This window comes from Xenopus laevis, chromosome 6L, assembly GCF_017654675.1.
Source record: "Xenopus laevis strain J_2021 chromosome 6L, Xenopus_laevis_v10.1, whole genome shotgun sequence".
Classification (NCBI taxonomy): domain Eukaryota; kingdom Metazoa; phylum Chordata; class Amphibia; order Anura; family Pipidae; genus Xenopus; species Xenopus laevis.
The window spans coordinates 94,091,083-94,105,946 of record NC_054381.1 but is presented as its reverse complement, the minus strand read 5'-3'; the positions used below and the strand labels follow the sequence as shown (position 1 = coordinate 94,105,946).

The window sequence follows — 14,864 nt, the reverse complement described above, 5'->3', positions numbered from 1 at the left end:
CATCACAAAGTCTTTCTCTCTGAATTTCACTACGACTAGACTTGTTTACAATGGGTATTTTTTTCCATAATCATGCATAGCACTTAATTAAGCAACAATCAACCTTTTTAACCTCAGGGCAAACACTTTCTTTCATTATACAAGAGATCAGTTTCTCATTGCAATACATTTAATTTGCTGTTGTAGCCCCATTGATGCATGGATGCATGGATAGTAAAGCAGAAAAGGGCAGCAAAGTCACTTCTAATCACAATGTGTGAACTGTGATAACATTGCAATTGTTAATATAGACCGACAATGAATGGAGGCAGTATTGTGTTAATTAGGAAAGCCTCTGGGTTCTCTCCCATGGGACAGGGTGCAACGTGTGAAAAACATTCCTTTTTTATTTTTTTTAATATTTTATTTTTGTACACTTTTGCACCCTGCCCCATGCTTGACAAATGACACCACACATACAGTCTATTATATTCATAAGCAGGGACAACTTGACATCTGTTGGTTTTTGTCAGTAATGTTTAAACAATACTAAAAGTAAAATTTGTATTTGTCCCTGAAAACAATGTTAAAGTAGTTTAGGGGGAAATTAATAATGTGAATTTTAAAATGGTTGCATTACCTTTCATTCTCACACAAAGCATCACATTTGTGCTTTAGGCTTGTGGCATATGGCCAGCTGAATGGTTAATGCCTGCAGTATTGTATTCATAGAGGTGGCCGCAAGGATCCAGAACAGAACCCAGAGACCTGTGGAAATTCAGGGAAAGGGGAAGGCAAACTGGAGAAAATTGGCCTATAATATCATGTGATGTACGTGCAAGTGGTACACGTTTGCAGGGAGTCTTTCATTGTTTGTTGAACTGTTAAAAATGGTGTGATCAATGCACCAATAAATGGGGGGGATGTGTACAATTCAGGCATTAATAATGTTACCTTAGAAATGGATATGGGTAATGGCATATGGATTGCTGCATTTTCATGCAACTAATTGCCTTATTAGCATTAGGCAAGCACTTGCAGGCGTTTGCCATGAAAGACAGTTGGGTCAGAGCTTAGGGGCCACGTTTTGGGGTACATCAAAATGTGATAGACGGTCCCAAAATATCCCTGTGTGCCATTACCCTGAGATTGACCGGGAAAAGAAAAGGAAAAAAAACAAGAAACAGGAACAGATAAGGTCACATGATTTAGAAAAAAATAAAACACAAGTACGGGCAGAGAAAGCGAGAAAGAAATTATGAGATGAAGGCATTAGAGAGCAAGGGAGATCAGAGGCCCAAACAAGGGGGCTCAGAATCATGGTGGTAGGGCCCAGACTGAAGTATATGTAGTGAGTGATATATTTGGTTAGTGGGGTTATTTTTGTTTTTAAAATACTACTGGAAGTCTATCTTGAAGGTAAAGTGGAGTAAGATTTGAGGAAGATTTGTTTTCAAAAGGTAACTGTGGCTACTAAAACAATGATTTCACAAATCTGTAACCTTGTTATGTTTATGGAGAGCACTCACCATATCCTGGACCTCAAAGGGTAACCTGAAAAAAATAAGTCTAAATACTACTGCGGAATGGTTTTGGGTATTGTATTGGGTACTTTGCAATGTACTAAAATAGGTATTGCTGGTGCTCCAGAATCAACATTTTATTACCACTATAATGGTTCAGTGGTCCATTGAATTGTAGTACCTATTTCTGAAGACAATCTTTATTAAATAAAGGCCATGTAGCATGGAAGAGTATTGAGATCAGATTTTGGCACACTGCACTTTGCAAAGCAAAAAGTACAGCAGAAAAGTTGTAGTACAAAATGAAACCACTGCCTCTGATAGATAATAGAACACGGGAAGGCTGCCAAGGAGATTATGACAATGCAAATTCTAAATCGAACATAGGACACAATACCTGTATCCTAAACTATGGTATACAATAGGAAAGCATCATGTTACTGCTGGGGATATTGTTCCTGTACTGTACTAAAAGTACTTGGCAGCATTCATTTCCATATACTTCCTAAGAGTTTATTAATATAACACTGTAAAAGCCATCATTTTAGTATCGTGTCATGACGAGCCAGCACTGGTATCAAATGGGTGGAGAAGGACAGTCTACTTGGAGCAGTTCAGACTTGCAGGAACGCTTTCTCAGTGTAATACCCTGTAATAAAGGCGGGATTATGCTGAATAATCAGCAATGGGAATGAAATAATGATCATCATACAAGTACACTTGCATGATATCTTAATGCTCTCACAGTATAAGAAATGATCAGTTATGAATAAAAGCCTTTTAGGTCTTGAGCTAAATAAGGCGAACAAGAAAATGGATCAAGCATAGAGCAATTTATGTTTGGTCATTGCAAGGTAAATAATTAGATTAGCTGTATACAAACCCCTCCTTTACCCTTTGGTATGACTGTTCTGTAAAAATGAGTCCATTATGCAGAAAGACTAGTAGTGCACTAATAAATATATTCACTGTGTGCTAATCAAGTGAATAAAAATTTGTGTTTGATATGATTCTGTAGAAAATTAAAGCAAGACAGTCAAAGCAAATACAGGTATTTTTCTAAATTTATTATATGCCAATACTGCAAAAAAGCCAGAATCTGAAAATCCACCATCTCAGACTGTTGAGTTCATGTATAAGTCAACGGGAGAGTCACCTATCTCAATTTGAAGTTTTTGCGGTCTCTGGCTTTAGCCCAAAAATCCAACTTTTTCTGGGTTTTCTGCAAAAATTTGAACGATTTGGGAGAAAAAAAAAACACCAAACATTTGAGCAATTTGGGTTTTCACTCGGTTTTATTGAGTTTTTCGGCTATCCAATTGATCGAGTTTTTTTTATTAATAAATAAGCTAAAATCGGTCATGGGAATTTGCTTGTGGTTTTTTTTTTATTTTTAAATAAAATATGAGAAATTCGGATTTTAGTAAATAACCCCCTCAGAGTGGGTTTTGGAGTGAAAATACACATGCTAACATTTTTGTTTCTACACATGTGCCAAACAATGGGCCCATTAAGGAGCGAATGGGCTGTTTCTTTGCTTACGTCTCCAGACAAGCAGAGAAACAGCCACATGTGGCATAGCCAAAGCTAGCCACAGACGCAAAGATCCGGTCGTACGAATCAACGTACGATTGGATTTCCCCATCACCCGACCTGCCACTAACCTTTCCGATCAAATAAAGTACAAAAGAACAGATCAGCCGATGTTCAAAGTTAGTGACGGTCTCTCCCACTGAAAATCGTACGATCGGCAATACATGCAGAGATATTACCCGCAGCCGATAGAAATCTTTTAACCTGTCCGATCGACCAAACGACCAATCTCTGCCGGACGAAAAATGACAGGACTCCCCACACGGTCCGAAAATCTTATGAATCTACGATTCGTACAATCAGATCTTTGCGTCTATGGCCAGCTTTAGGCTGTAGACCCAATATTTGCATATCAGATAACAGAAAAGCTGTTTAATAGTTTTAGTTTGGCAACAAACATGGGTCAAATGTCATTTGTTGCTCTAAACAGTATAGAAAATTCTTTTTGTATAAAATAGGATCTTGTTGCCATCTTTTATATGCAAAAAAAAAATTTTAAGGTGTTACTAGTTCTTTAATGTGGAGGAAAAGCGCATCAGTTGGGGCAGTCAGATTATGCCACATCTCTGTTTGCAGTCACTGTTTGCAGACCCCATTTTAACAGTTACTGACAAACATTTAAACATGAACTTTCTGCATTCAATCTGATATTGGTCTACTTGTTTTTCTCTTAAACAGGGATATTTGCAAAATAAATGGGGGGGAGGGATTTTTGTACCCAAACTCAGTTCTGAATTTTAGGTAGGAAAGTGGAAAAGCAGGTTTGTGGACAAGTAAGGTTTGTGTTTTCGGTTCAGTGTGTTTTTCAGGAATAGTAAGAATCATCAACACAAAGGGCAAACATAAATAACAAGAAAACAAAGACACTTATGTGAACAGATTACAGGAACAGATTAAAACAACAGTTTTAAAAATGATTCTGGAGAATCTATTTAATGTGACTATATAGGGAGAAGTGTTGACATAGGATACATTGTAAGTTCTTGTGGTGTAGGGCCCTCTGATCCTATTTTTATTTTATAACCCTTGTTTGTTATGAATTAATAATGATTGTTACATTCTTGGTCTGGCTGGGTATCATTTGCTCGAATCTGCCTCCATGGAACTATACTGGCTGGCAGAAAGTCTTCCATTTGGCTTAATTAATAACTTAGATTAACTGACTTTTCCTGCATTTAAATACAGCATTTACCGTAGTGTACAAAAATTCTCAGGGCCACACCAAAAAAAAAAACCCATACAGCCGGTTACTGACATGCAGCAGCTATTGCATGACTTGTTGGCCACCTCTATACAAGTATCTAGCACTTAAACTTACTATTTTAAAGGAACACCTGTTTTGTAATAAATTGCTAGTTATTCATAACCAGATGTTATCTCTTGACTTTTAGCCTGAATACAGTAGGGAAAGCCCTGAGATATAACTAACAATGTCCTGCTGGGTTCTAATATTAGATACTTGCCAATGTAGTTAAGCAATTTTTCAGGCAATACATACAATAATCTATTTGTGCCCGTCTACATATGCCTAATACAGCAGATGACAAAAAAACAGAGGTCATGTAGTTTTCATGCAACCATCAGGTGAAATACAGAACACAGTACAGCTATAACATGCCTAAATCTACCTTATCAAAAATATATCTGTGCTGTCTCCTTCTTAAGGTGGATTTAGGGTTTTCAGGAGATTTTCATATCTACACGGTAGTGCAACAACTAATCACATCAGTACACAAATGCTTTTCATTTTTATTTTAGTAATGCTAAATATATATATATATATATATATATATATATATATATATATATATATATATATATATATATATATATATATACATACAATGAATGATATTTCCACAGAATTTATCTTTCATTTTGTAAATTAACTTCTAGTTAAGACTCAAGTTAATGTAGCAAAAACCAGCTCCCCTTCCAGAAAAGATTCCATTTCCCACAATGCTTCTTGACAGGTCTATTAAATAGCTGGTTTTTGCAACATTGGTTCAACATTCAGAACCAGCAGTGGGTAGAAAGAATAGCAAAGTACAGGCAGATATTGCTTTCAATTTCAATCACATGTACAAATAAATATATTTTATATTTAAAGAAGTATCATCTGAAACTCAAGATTTTGTGTCTAACATGTATTTCTCTATTTGTATTCTACTTTGAACGCATGTTGATTGCATAAAAATGAACCATGCTGTGTTTAAAAAAGAGAGCAGATTTGAATGCTGGCAGAATAAACTGCAATCATTTTGTGTATTTAAAATTTGTAGTGAATGTATATTGGAAAGATGCTTAGAATGGATCATTTCTTTCATTAGTTTTCTTTTTTTTTCTTTTACATCCCCTCCTTTTGTGTTGGCCTTGGTGTTTTTTTTTTTATCCTTGTTTCCTCGCTTGAGTTATGAGCCAGCCAGTGTCTAGCATTCATTGTGACTTTTGCTTCTGAAAACTTTCGGCGAGGTGATTGCAGGACACTTGGCCCTAGGACTTACACTGGAGACTTACTAAGACAAGGGAATGTGGAGAAGAATGCAGCAGAAAGCCTTGTGCTTTAACAAAAAAAAAATGTCAGGCTGTAATTATAAGGACAATAAGCTATCAGTATTAAGGGTTATTGTAAGAGGAAATTAATTTTCTGTCTCAGTGAACATAACAGTTAGCCCATTTGATGTGAGAGTGCCTTTGATGCGTTACAAAAACATTATACTAATATTACTAGGCCTAAACAAACAAGCAGCAGAATTAGATTTAAATACGCCAATTACTTGAGCTCTCTCATTTATCTCTGTAAGGGCTGTCAGTTTTGTAATAGCAAAACTCATTAAAATCTGGTCGGTTGGGATTTTCAAACCTGCCCAATTTCAGACAGATATCAATCAGGCAGGACCTCCAGAGGGCCCCATATGCAGGCCAATAAGTTGCTGACTGTGTCTGGATGGGCCTGTGTATTATTATTATAATTATTAACATGTATTTTTAGAGCGCTAACATATTGTGCATTGCTGAATCAGTCTTATAGATCTGCTGATACATCATATAAAGATTAGGGCCAGAACAAGACAGATTTTAAACCTTTCAATATAGATGAATTCTTATCTGATATGATCACAGTCTGTACAAACTAACTCCTCAAGTGTCCATCAACTCCTGGACATGCAGTAATCCATATTACTTTTCTTTAAGTATGGTATACTGCTAATCTACATGTCATACTTATATAAGAACATGATTACTATAATAAGCAGAAAATCTGAGTACTTCTGACAGTGTTATAAGTTTGTCATTATCTAATTAGACTGTAAACGCTCTATGAGCAATGACACAAATGCTTTTAAGGGTTTTTTTTTCCTTCTTCTGTGTGACAAATATCAGGCCCCCATTTCTCTGTATTTTTCTTTTTTATATCCCAAAATTCCCTGCCTAATGGAAAGACACAAAGTGATCCATTTGTAACAAACATATCTAGTCCTGTTTACTGGGTTTTGACACTCTGCATACCATTTCCTACATGGAAAAAGTTTCAGGTGACTGCATCCAGCCTTCCAGAAATTAACTGTTGACTTCTACTTCGCTTTCACAAGATACCAGTTTCATTGTTCTTACTGCATTCAGATCAGGCAGATAGGATCATAATGCTAGGTTATGGGACCTATCGGAAAAATAAATCAATGTGGCCCTTGCTCAAAAGTCATAAGTTGTAAACTCTCTCTCTGCTGAGTTGGCAGCTTTTATTGGCCAGCATATGGCCAGGTAGTTCGTTTTTGTATGTTTATATTTATAAACATAATTAAATCTACAGCAATGTGTTTTTGTGTACTAGAGTGCCGCTCAACTTTTTACATATAGATGGACTTTTAAATGATCATATCATAAAAAAGAAAAAAAAAAAATGATGAAGCCTTGAGCAGACTGGGGGCTATAAAGATCCTCTGGAGGGCCACATCCAGCCTGAAGCTTCTCTTTGGGTATCCTGCGATAGCTCTCGCTCTCAGTGATTTTGGTAAATTGTATTTCTAGACTCATAAACAGGGCAAGCCGATATTCCAGGGAGGAATGTGACCGATCGAAAAATGCAAAACGTTCACCTTTTGTCTCGAATCTGATTAAAGAAAATAATAAAGCTGCTATGGAATGTAAGGCCTTGTAAGAGAGGCATCTTTCTATTCTGTGCAGGGACACACAGCTGGAGAAGTTGCTTACATTAAAGAACAAACATTATGGTAAAAAGCCACTGGGGAACATGCAGAAAAAAAGGAAATTGATTTCACCCTGTGGAATCTTATATACAGATTAAACGTTGCATTAGGAAAAAAACAGAGCAAACCTAAGAGGAACCCTGTAAAGGAACATTCAAGCTCACTGCCTAACCCTGCCCTTAAGCTACAATACTTAAAATTCCAAACTCCTGCTTTTTTACTGTCCTTACTTTATAATCCTTTCACCTGATACAATGTATTGTTAAGATAAGTTAGATAATACATTTATTGAAGGCACAATGCTTGTTTTACCCAAACAGCTATGAAAGTTGGAGAGAGGATATTTGCAAGCACAAACTTAATTTGAATGCACATCCAATGAATATTAATATATGTGCATAGCAACCTGTATATATAGAAGCCATCATCTTTACACAATTAACTTTTTAATGAGACAACCGTCTACATTCTATTCATGTGGTTTTATCAAATAATTATACATTTTATTGAATGCATTTGATCATTATTATTCATTGATCATTATTACTGGATTTGAGAAAACATAATTTATTTTCTATATCATTATCTGGTTGCTTATTTTCTTTTCCTTAACCTGCATTTTATAGTTACAGCACCTCCAAAAAGTAAACTTACATTATCATGTATATCTTATTACTTTAGTGGTTCAATTAGCACTAAGAATATTTCATTAGCCTAGCTGCACTAGACTGATAAAGGCTTATTGTTGACTGATTGTCATGGCTGCACTGGTGTAGCATTGTTCTTTTTTAATGTATACAAGTAAAGCAGTAAAGACTGATAAATGTCTAGGACCTTTGTTTTTGTTGACATATGAATAATTCTAATGTTTTTTTTCCTGCGTGTTTTGAGCAATGGATGCTATTTTTCACCTTTATATTAACTTTTAGTATGATGTAGAGAGAGTGATATTCTGAGACAATTTGCAATTGGTTTTCATTTTTTATTATTTGTGGTTTTTGGAGTTATTTTGCTTTTTATTGAGCAGCTCTCCAGTTTGCAATGTCAGCAATTTGGTTGCTAAGGTCCAAATTCCCCTAGCAACTATGCGCTGATTTGAATAAGAGACTGGAATATGAACATGAGCGGGCCTGAATAGAAAAATGAGTAATAAAAAGTAGCAATAAAAATAAATTTGTAGCTTTACAGAGCATTTGTTTTTTTTTTTGAATGATGGAAAGAGTCAGAAGAAGAAGAAGGCAAATCATTCAAAAAGTATAAAAAAATGATGAAGACCAGCTGAAAAGTTGCCTATAATTCGCCATTCTATAACATACTAAAAGTTAACTTAAGATAAGGCTAATAGTATATTTAGTATGTGCTCCACTAGCGCAATGTTAACAGTGCAGAAACACCTGTCACTTCCTTTGCCATTGGCATGGGAAGGAAAATGACAGGATTGTGTCATGGAATTGTGTGCAAATCATTTTTCATAAGACCAGACAAAATACAATTATACTCAAAAGTGTGTGGTTTTTTTAGCAATTCTTATCCCATTGTGTTACAAAAATATTGCATGCACTCATGTGACTGATTGTGGCATCAGAAATGCATTGTTGCTGCCATGCAGTTTTTAACAAATTCAGATGCTTTAACTAACATGTTTTCAAGCACATAAAATACTTTTTTTTATTAACAGTGTTGCAAGATACATGAACTAAAACCCTTCTCACTTTCCCATCAAATTACAAGCACAACTGTGAATCACAACAGTTGCCAGTCCAAGGCAAAGTGGGAGTGTTCAATTTTCTATCTTGTGTGAAAAAGAGCTGTGCCACTTCTCCCCCACACCGCTTTATCTCTCTGTCCGCAAGAATAAAAAAAACCTGTCTGCCCAGCAACTTCACACAGCAGTGATCTCATACTGGTGCACAGACATGAAACTTCCTATCTGTCATGGGGGAAGGGAGGTCTCTTTGGTATGTTGCTCGGAACACATTGTTGTTAGAAAAGCAGATTCCCTCTTTAGCAAGCAACCAAAAAACTCCCCAACAGATGCACACAGCCTCAGGGATTCCACACACACAGACATGGGATAATAAAATCTACCTCTACAGATGTAGTTTGGATGTAGGGAGTGGGACTCCTACTAAAAGGCCTCAAGTTCCTTCAAGGATCACTTAAAGAACTGAAGGATAAGGACATTTTTCAAAGTTGTCCCAATTTGGCCACTTGCACAACAAACAGACAGAATGGGTATGTTACACGCAGTGGAGCTGTTCATTAATGTGCAAAAAGCTCCAGGGCAGGTACAAACACTATATTTCAAGTACAACCTGTACAAACCGGACAAAAATCTAGCAAAACGAGTAAAACAGGGCAAAACCTAATACAATAATTTGCTAATACATTTAATACATTTACTATATATCCAGTCCATATAAAATTGACTGTTCCTAACTATCCTTTGCCTTATAGTTTGTTTATTAAGTACCAACACATTTCACGATGCAGTACCAAACAGCATTAGTGCAGTAAGCTACTATGTGTTTATTTAGATCACAGAGAAGTGACCAAAGCCATCACTTCCACATCCCAATTACTTAATGAAGCAGTAAATGGTACTCATAGGTTAACTGGCTCCATGACATTTGCTGCCTTATCATTACCTAATCATTCATACATAGTTGCCAACTGTTCCCCATTCCCTCAACTTGTCTCTTATTTTGACCATGGAAATATTTGTAAAACAAACTGTCTGCAAAGAAGAATTTTTCTGATCTTTCTGGCTCATCAGAGTTGTATTGCTATACTGTAGCTATAATATAATAAATATTTAATGGCAGTATTGCTACACTACAAATCCCAGCATTCTTTAATATGTTATCAAGGGTTAGAACATGCTGGGAGCTGTACTCTAGTATGATCAGGGCTGAGCTGGACTGAAAGCAACACTACTGACTATAACCTTTCCCATCTCTCCGAAGCTAGGGGCCCAGTTGATTGAAAAGGATTTTAAAATTGTAATCCTGCCTGCTCTGTGAGTGTACACTCAACCACCTGTTCTTTGTTCAGTTACTGGATGCATTACAAATATTTCATATAGCTCAGCACCAAAACAGCCCTATACCAGCCTAATATTTAACTGGAGCGTATGATTATAACCCCAGTATGTTAGATAATAGCAAATAAATGATATTGTGACAGTAAGGATTATCATTGGAGCATTCTCTTGTATATGAAATTAAGTTTTTACTTTTAACTTTTTGGATAAAAAGGGTAAAATTCAAAAGTGTTAGGAAAGGTTCAAGGCCATTTATAAACACGGCAGGCAGGTGTGGGACATTATGGCATTTTCATTTAATTCTTAAAGAGCACAAAGTTGCAGTGACAAATGGATTTTTTTTTCAGATATTGGCAAATATGTGCAGATAAAGTTGCCACACATTGAAGTGTAGTACATTAGGAGCAGGATTGCACACTCTGCCATCAGTTCTCAGAGGGTACATGTCACATGATGATAATAATAATATTGTCCCAGTGCCCCCCCCCCCCCATTTCTTACCCATAGCTGTCTCCAGTGGTTTCACTGCTGTAGACCGTTGTTGTGTACATAGGCTGTATTCCTGGTCCTCCTCCCACCATCTTGTGGTAGTTGTTCATATCATACCTCCCGCTAATATCCTGGCCCGACTCTGATCTTGTTAGTCTGCCTAGGGTATTGATCCGGGTGTGGGATCCCCCATTGATACTCATTTTGCTTTCCTGATCAAAGCCTTCTTAACATCTGGCAACGAAAATACAGACGATATCTGCTTGCAAGGAGGAAGAGAGTGTGTGAGGAGGGTCAGTAGGTGTGGAAACAGCAGGTGAGGCAACCTGTTTCCAGGGCCTGTGCTCCCAGCTGGGGGAAAATTGCAGCCAAAAAGGAACAGAAAAGCCAAAGTGGATCTACAAAAGGTGTAAAGGTTTCCCAGCACACAGGGCTTTTGCCTGCACCTCTCTCAGCAACTCTGTGTGTAGGGTGAGCCTGAAGAGAGAGACAGGGGGAGGAGTGGGAGGTGGCAGGTCTTATCCAGCCCTCTCTGTGTAAGCCCAGAGGCACACCTTTGTTTCTCTCTCTCTTTCTTATTCAAGTTATTGTAATTGCTGGTGGTGACACCCTGTGCTCTCTGCCGTCTGTCTGACAGCCCCACCCTCCACCTTGTAAATCTGGCAACTTGCAAAGACTATGTGCTAGAGAAAAGAAAGCTATGTCAGCACAGTGCAGAAACTTCCATACCCAGTCTGTTTTACTTGGCACTCCAGTTAGCGCTTTGGTATTATCCTGTAATATTACTCATTTATAGTAGCTTTGTAGCCTGCCTAAAACTTGCTGAATAAACAAGAATGGCATGTTTAGTGTACAATCAATCCCAGCGCAGTTTTCTGTGAGTATTTATCAAACTAGGCAGAGCCGTCTTTACCTCATTTATCAGTCATTGGTTGCTTTGTATGTAAATCTGTTTGTTCAGTGTAAGCAGTCATTTATTGTACAGCGCTGTATATGTTAGCACTATATAAATATGTGTTAATAATAGCTTATCTCTAGGGGCAGATTTACTAAGCTCGAGTGAATTGCAAAAAGTTCGAATTTAAAAGTAAATCTTTGGGTACTTCGACCATTGAATAGGCTATATTCGACCATTCGACTTCGTTTCGAACGATTCGAAGTAAAAATCGTTTGACTATTCGACCATTCGATAATCAAAGTACTGTCTCTTTAAAAAAAACTTAGACTTCATACTTCGCCAAATTCAAGCTACCGAAGTGCAATGTTAGCCTATGGGGACCTTCCAGAGCACTTTTCTAAGTTTTTTTTGGTTGAATAAAAATCCTTCGATCGATCGCTAAAAATCGTTCAATCGAACGATTTTTATTCGATCGTTCGATCACTGTAAAAATCCGAAATCAAGGAATTTCAATTCGAGGGTCGAATTTCGAAGTTTTTTTAACTTAGAAATTCGACCCTTAGTAAATCTGCCCCGTAGTGTATATTTGTGTTTTTTATGCATTCTTATGTTTTCTTAAGTACAGCTTAAAGCAAAAATGTAGTTTTATAGATGGTTTCTAAGTCCTTGTGTGGGTTTCCTCTAGGTTCTCTGGTTTCCTGCTATACTCCTAGAGAGAGAGAGATCTGGGACATTACAGTGCAATGTAATAAAAGGTGCAACATTCTCTACTAGTTTAGTTACCCATAGCAACCAGTCAGCAGGTAGCAGTTACAGGCCATCTGTTTAAAAACAAACATTGAAAATTCCAATTTCCTGACCTGCACTCACCTTATTATGACCATCCTCAACCTTAGCCCAATCCATCCTGAGGTTGAGATGAGATTTGATGGGCTAAACCCACCCAGCCCTTCCAATGATGTCAGAGATGATTAGGGATGGGCGAATTTTTTCAGCAAAAAAATGACGCCCATAGACTTGTATGGCATTGTGCGTCAAAATAAAAAGACGCGAGTCAAAAAAATTTCGGCGTGCGACAAAAATGTTTGCGCCGTTAAAGTCTACGGGCGTCGGTGACATTTCACAGCCTGCAAATTTTTGGCGAAACGGAACGGGTCAAATTCGCTCATCCCTAGAGTTGATGTTGTCACATGTGGGCAGACTCTGTACTGCACTAAGTCACCAACTAAGAAATAAGGAGTGGGTAGCCTAGCCACAACAGGTATTGTACATGGCAGTGGGCCATGCATAAATCCATCTGACTTGAAGTGGATGCCAATTTTTCCACCCAATGATAGGTAAACCTGACATTTATTTTAATTAAGCAGAATTGGTTCAGAAAAAAAGATAAAAACCTCACCCCTATGAATGCAGAAGAGCTTAGGACCCTGTTGGGTAGTAATTACATAAATCAGGAATGTCCATCTGGATTTCTCCACCTGCAGTTAAACAGCTAGAGGGATGTACATTAGAAATCCTCGGTTTATATAGCAAAAATATCTAACAATTGTTACATATTGTCATATTTCCCTTGTTTATGTATCTGCAGCCATACCTCTAGGGGGGCCCTCTGATGCTGGGGGCCCATGGCAAACACACTACCCCCAAATAAGAGAAATGCATTTTAGAATTGTAATAAGCAAACAATACATTTATTTTTAAACAAGTTAAAGTTATAAAACCTCCATTAGGGTTGGGGCAGACGGGCAGATTCAGGGAGATTTAGTTGCCTGGTGACTAATCACCTCTTCTGCGTGGCCACAATCTCCCGAACTACCTTCCATCTGCCTTCCGTCTGCTTGAATGAAGAATCGCCTGTGCTAATGCACTCGCGGCGTTCAATTTCCGAAGTCGCCCGAAGTTTCTTTGTGAGGCAACTTCGTAAATCGAAGTGCCGCGAGTACATTAGTGCAGGCGATTCTTCATTCAAGCAGATGGAAGGCAGACAGAAGGCAGTTTGGGAGATTGTCGCCACGCAAAAGAGACGATTAGTCGCCAGACGACTAAATCTCCCCGAATCTGCCCGTCTGCCCAAACCCTTAAAGTAACAGTTCAGTGTGAAATTAAAAACTGTGTAAATAGATAGGCTGTGCAAAATAAAAAATGTTTCTGATATAGTTGGTTAGCCAAAAATGTAATATATAAAGGCTGGAGTGAACAGATGTCTAATAAAACAGCCAGAATCCAACTTCCTGCTTTTCAGCTCTAAAATTCTGAGCTAGTCAGCCACTTGAAGGGGGGCCACATGGTACTTTTCTGTTCAGTGCGTTTGCAATTGATCCTCAGCATTTAGCTCAGATTCAAAAGCAAGAGATATCACCCATGTGGCCCCCCTTCAAGTCTCTGATTGGTTACTGCCTGGTAACCAGGGTAACCAGTCAGTGTAAACCAAGAGAGCTGAAAAGCAGAAAGTAGTGTTCAGACTGACATGTTATACATCAAATCACTCCAGCCTTTATACATTACATTTTTGGCTAACTAACTATATTAGAAACATTTTTTATTTTGCACAGCCTATTTATTTACCCAGTTTTTATTTTTACACTGAACAATTCCTTTAAAGTAAATGTGCTTCAAGTACTCTACTGAGCAATTTAACAATTAATATGTTTTAACTATTCCTTCAGTTATTTATTATTTTCATTGGGGAGGGGTCCTCCTTAATCTAGAACAGGCATGTCCAAAATCAGGCTCGGGGGCCAAATACGGCCCGTTTTCAAATTAACACCGGCCCTCAGCCTCCATTATGAAATTATTAATAATGCAGCCTACCAGCACAGTACAATCAGGAATCGCCTAGCCGTAGCGTAGCAGTAATATTTGGGCACATTAGTGAAATGATCTGTCACTTGGTCTATACTGCTGCCTGTGTGCTGAAGGTTTTAGCAATAGACACGTACTGGCACATAGTGACGCGCCACTTCACATACTTTTTTAGGGCTGAAGGTGCAATAGACAAACTGATGTGCCAGTACTGAAAACTAAAGAAGTATGCGAGAGCAGCGTGTCACTACGTGCCAGTACGTGTCTATTGCTAACACCTTCAGCACACAGGCAGCAGTATAGACAGATCATTTCACTAAGGTGCCCAA

At 37.7% G+C, this 14,864-nt stretch overlaps 1 protein-coding gene across 3 annotated transcripts in view; it reads right to left on the bottom strand.

The window, feature by feature from the left end:
* The window catches only part of dsp.L (desmoplakin L homeolog), a 41,282-nt gene extending 29,905 nt beyond the window's left edge, over nucleotides 1–11,377 (bottom strand). For 2 of the 3 annotated variants that reach the window (XM_018267776.2, XM_018267777.2), the window contains exon 1: nucleotides 10,848–11,377. In XM_018267776.2, the coding sequence (XP_018123265.1) occupies nucleotides 10,848–11,038 (191 nt within the window). In that variant the 5' untranslated portion in view covers nucleotides 11,039–11,377. The remainder of the gene's footprint in view (nucleotides 1–10,847) is intronic. The other variant, XM_018267779.2, reaches the window with a different exon arrangement.
* Between the last annotated feature and the right edge of the window lie 3,487 nt (nucleotides 11,378–14,864).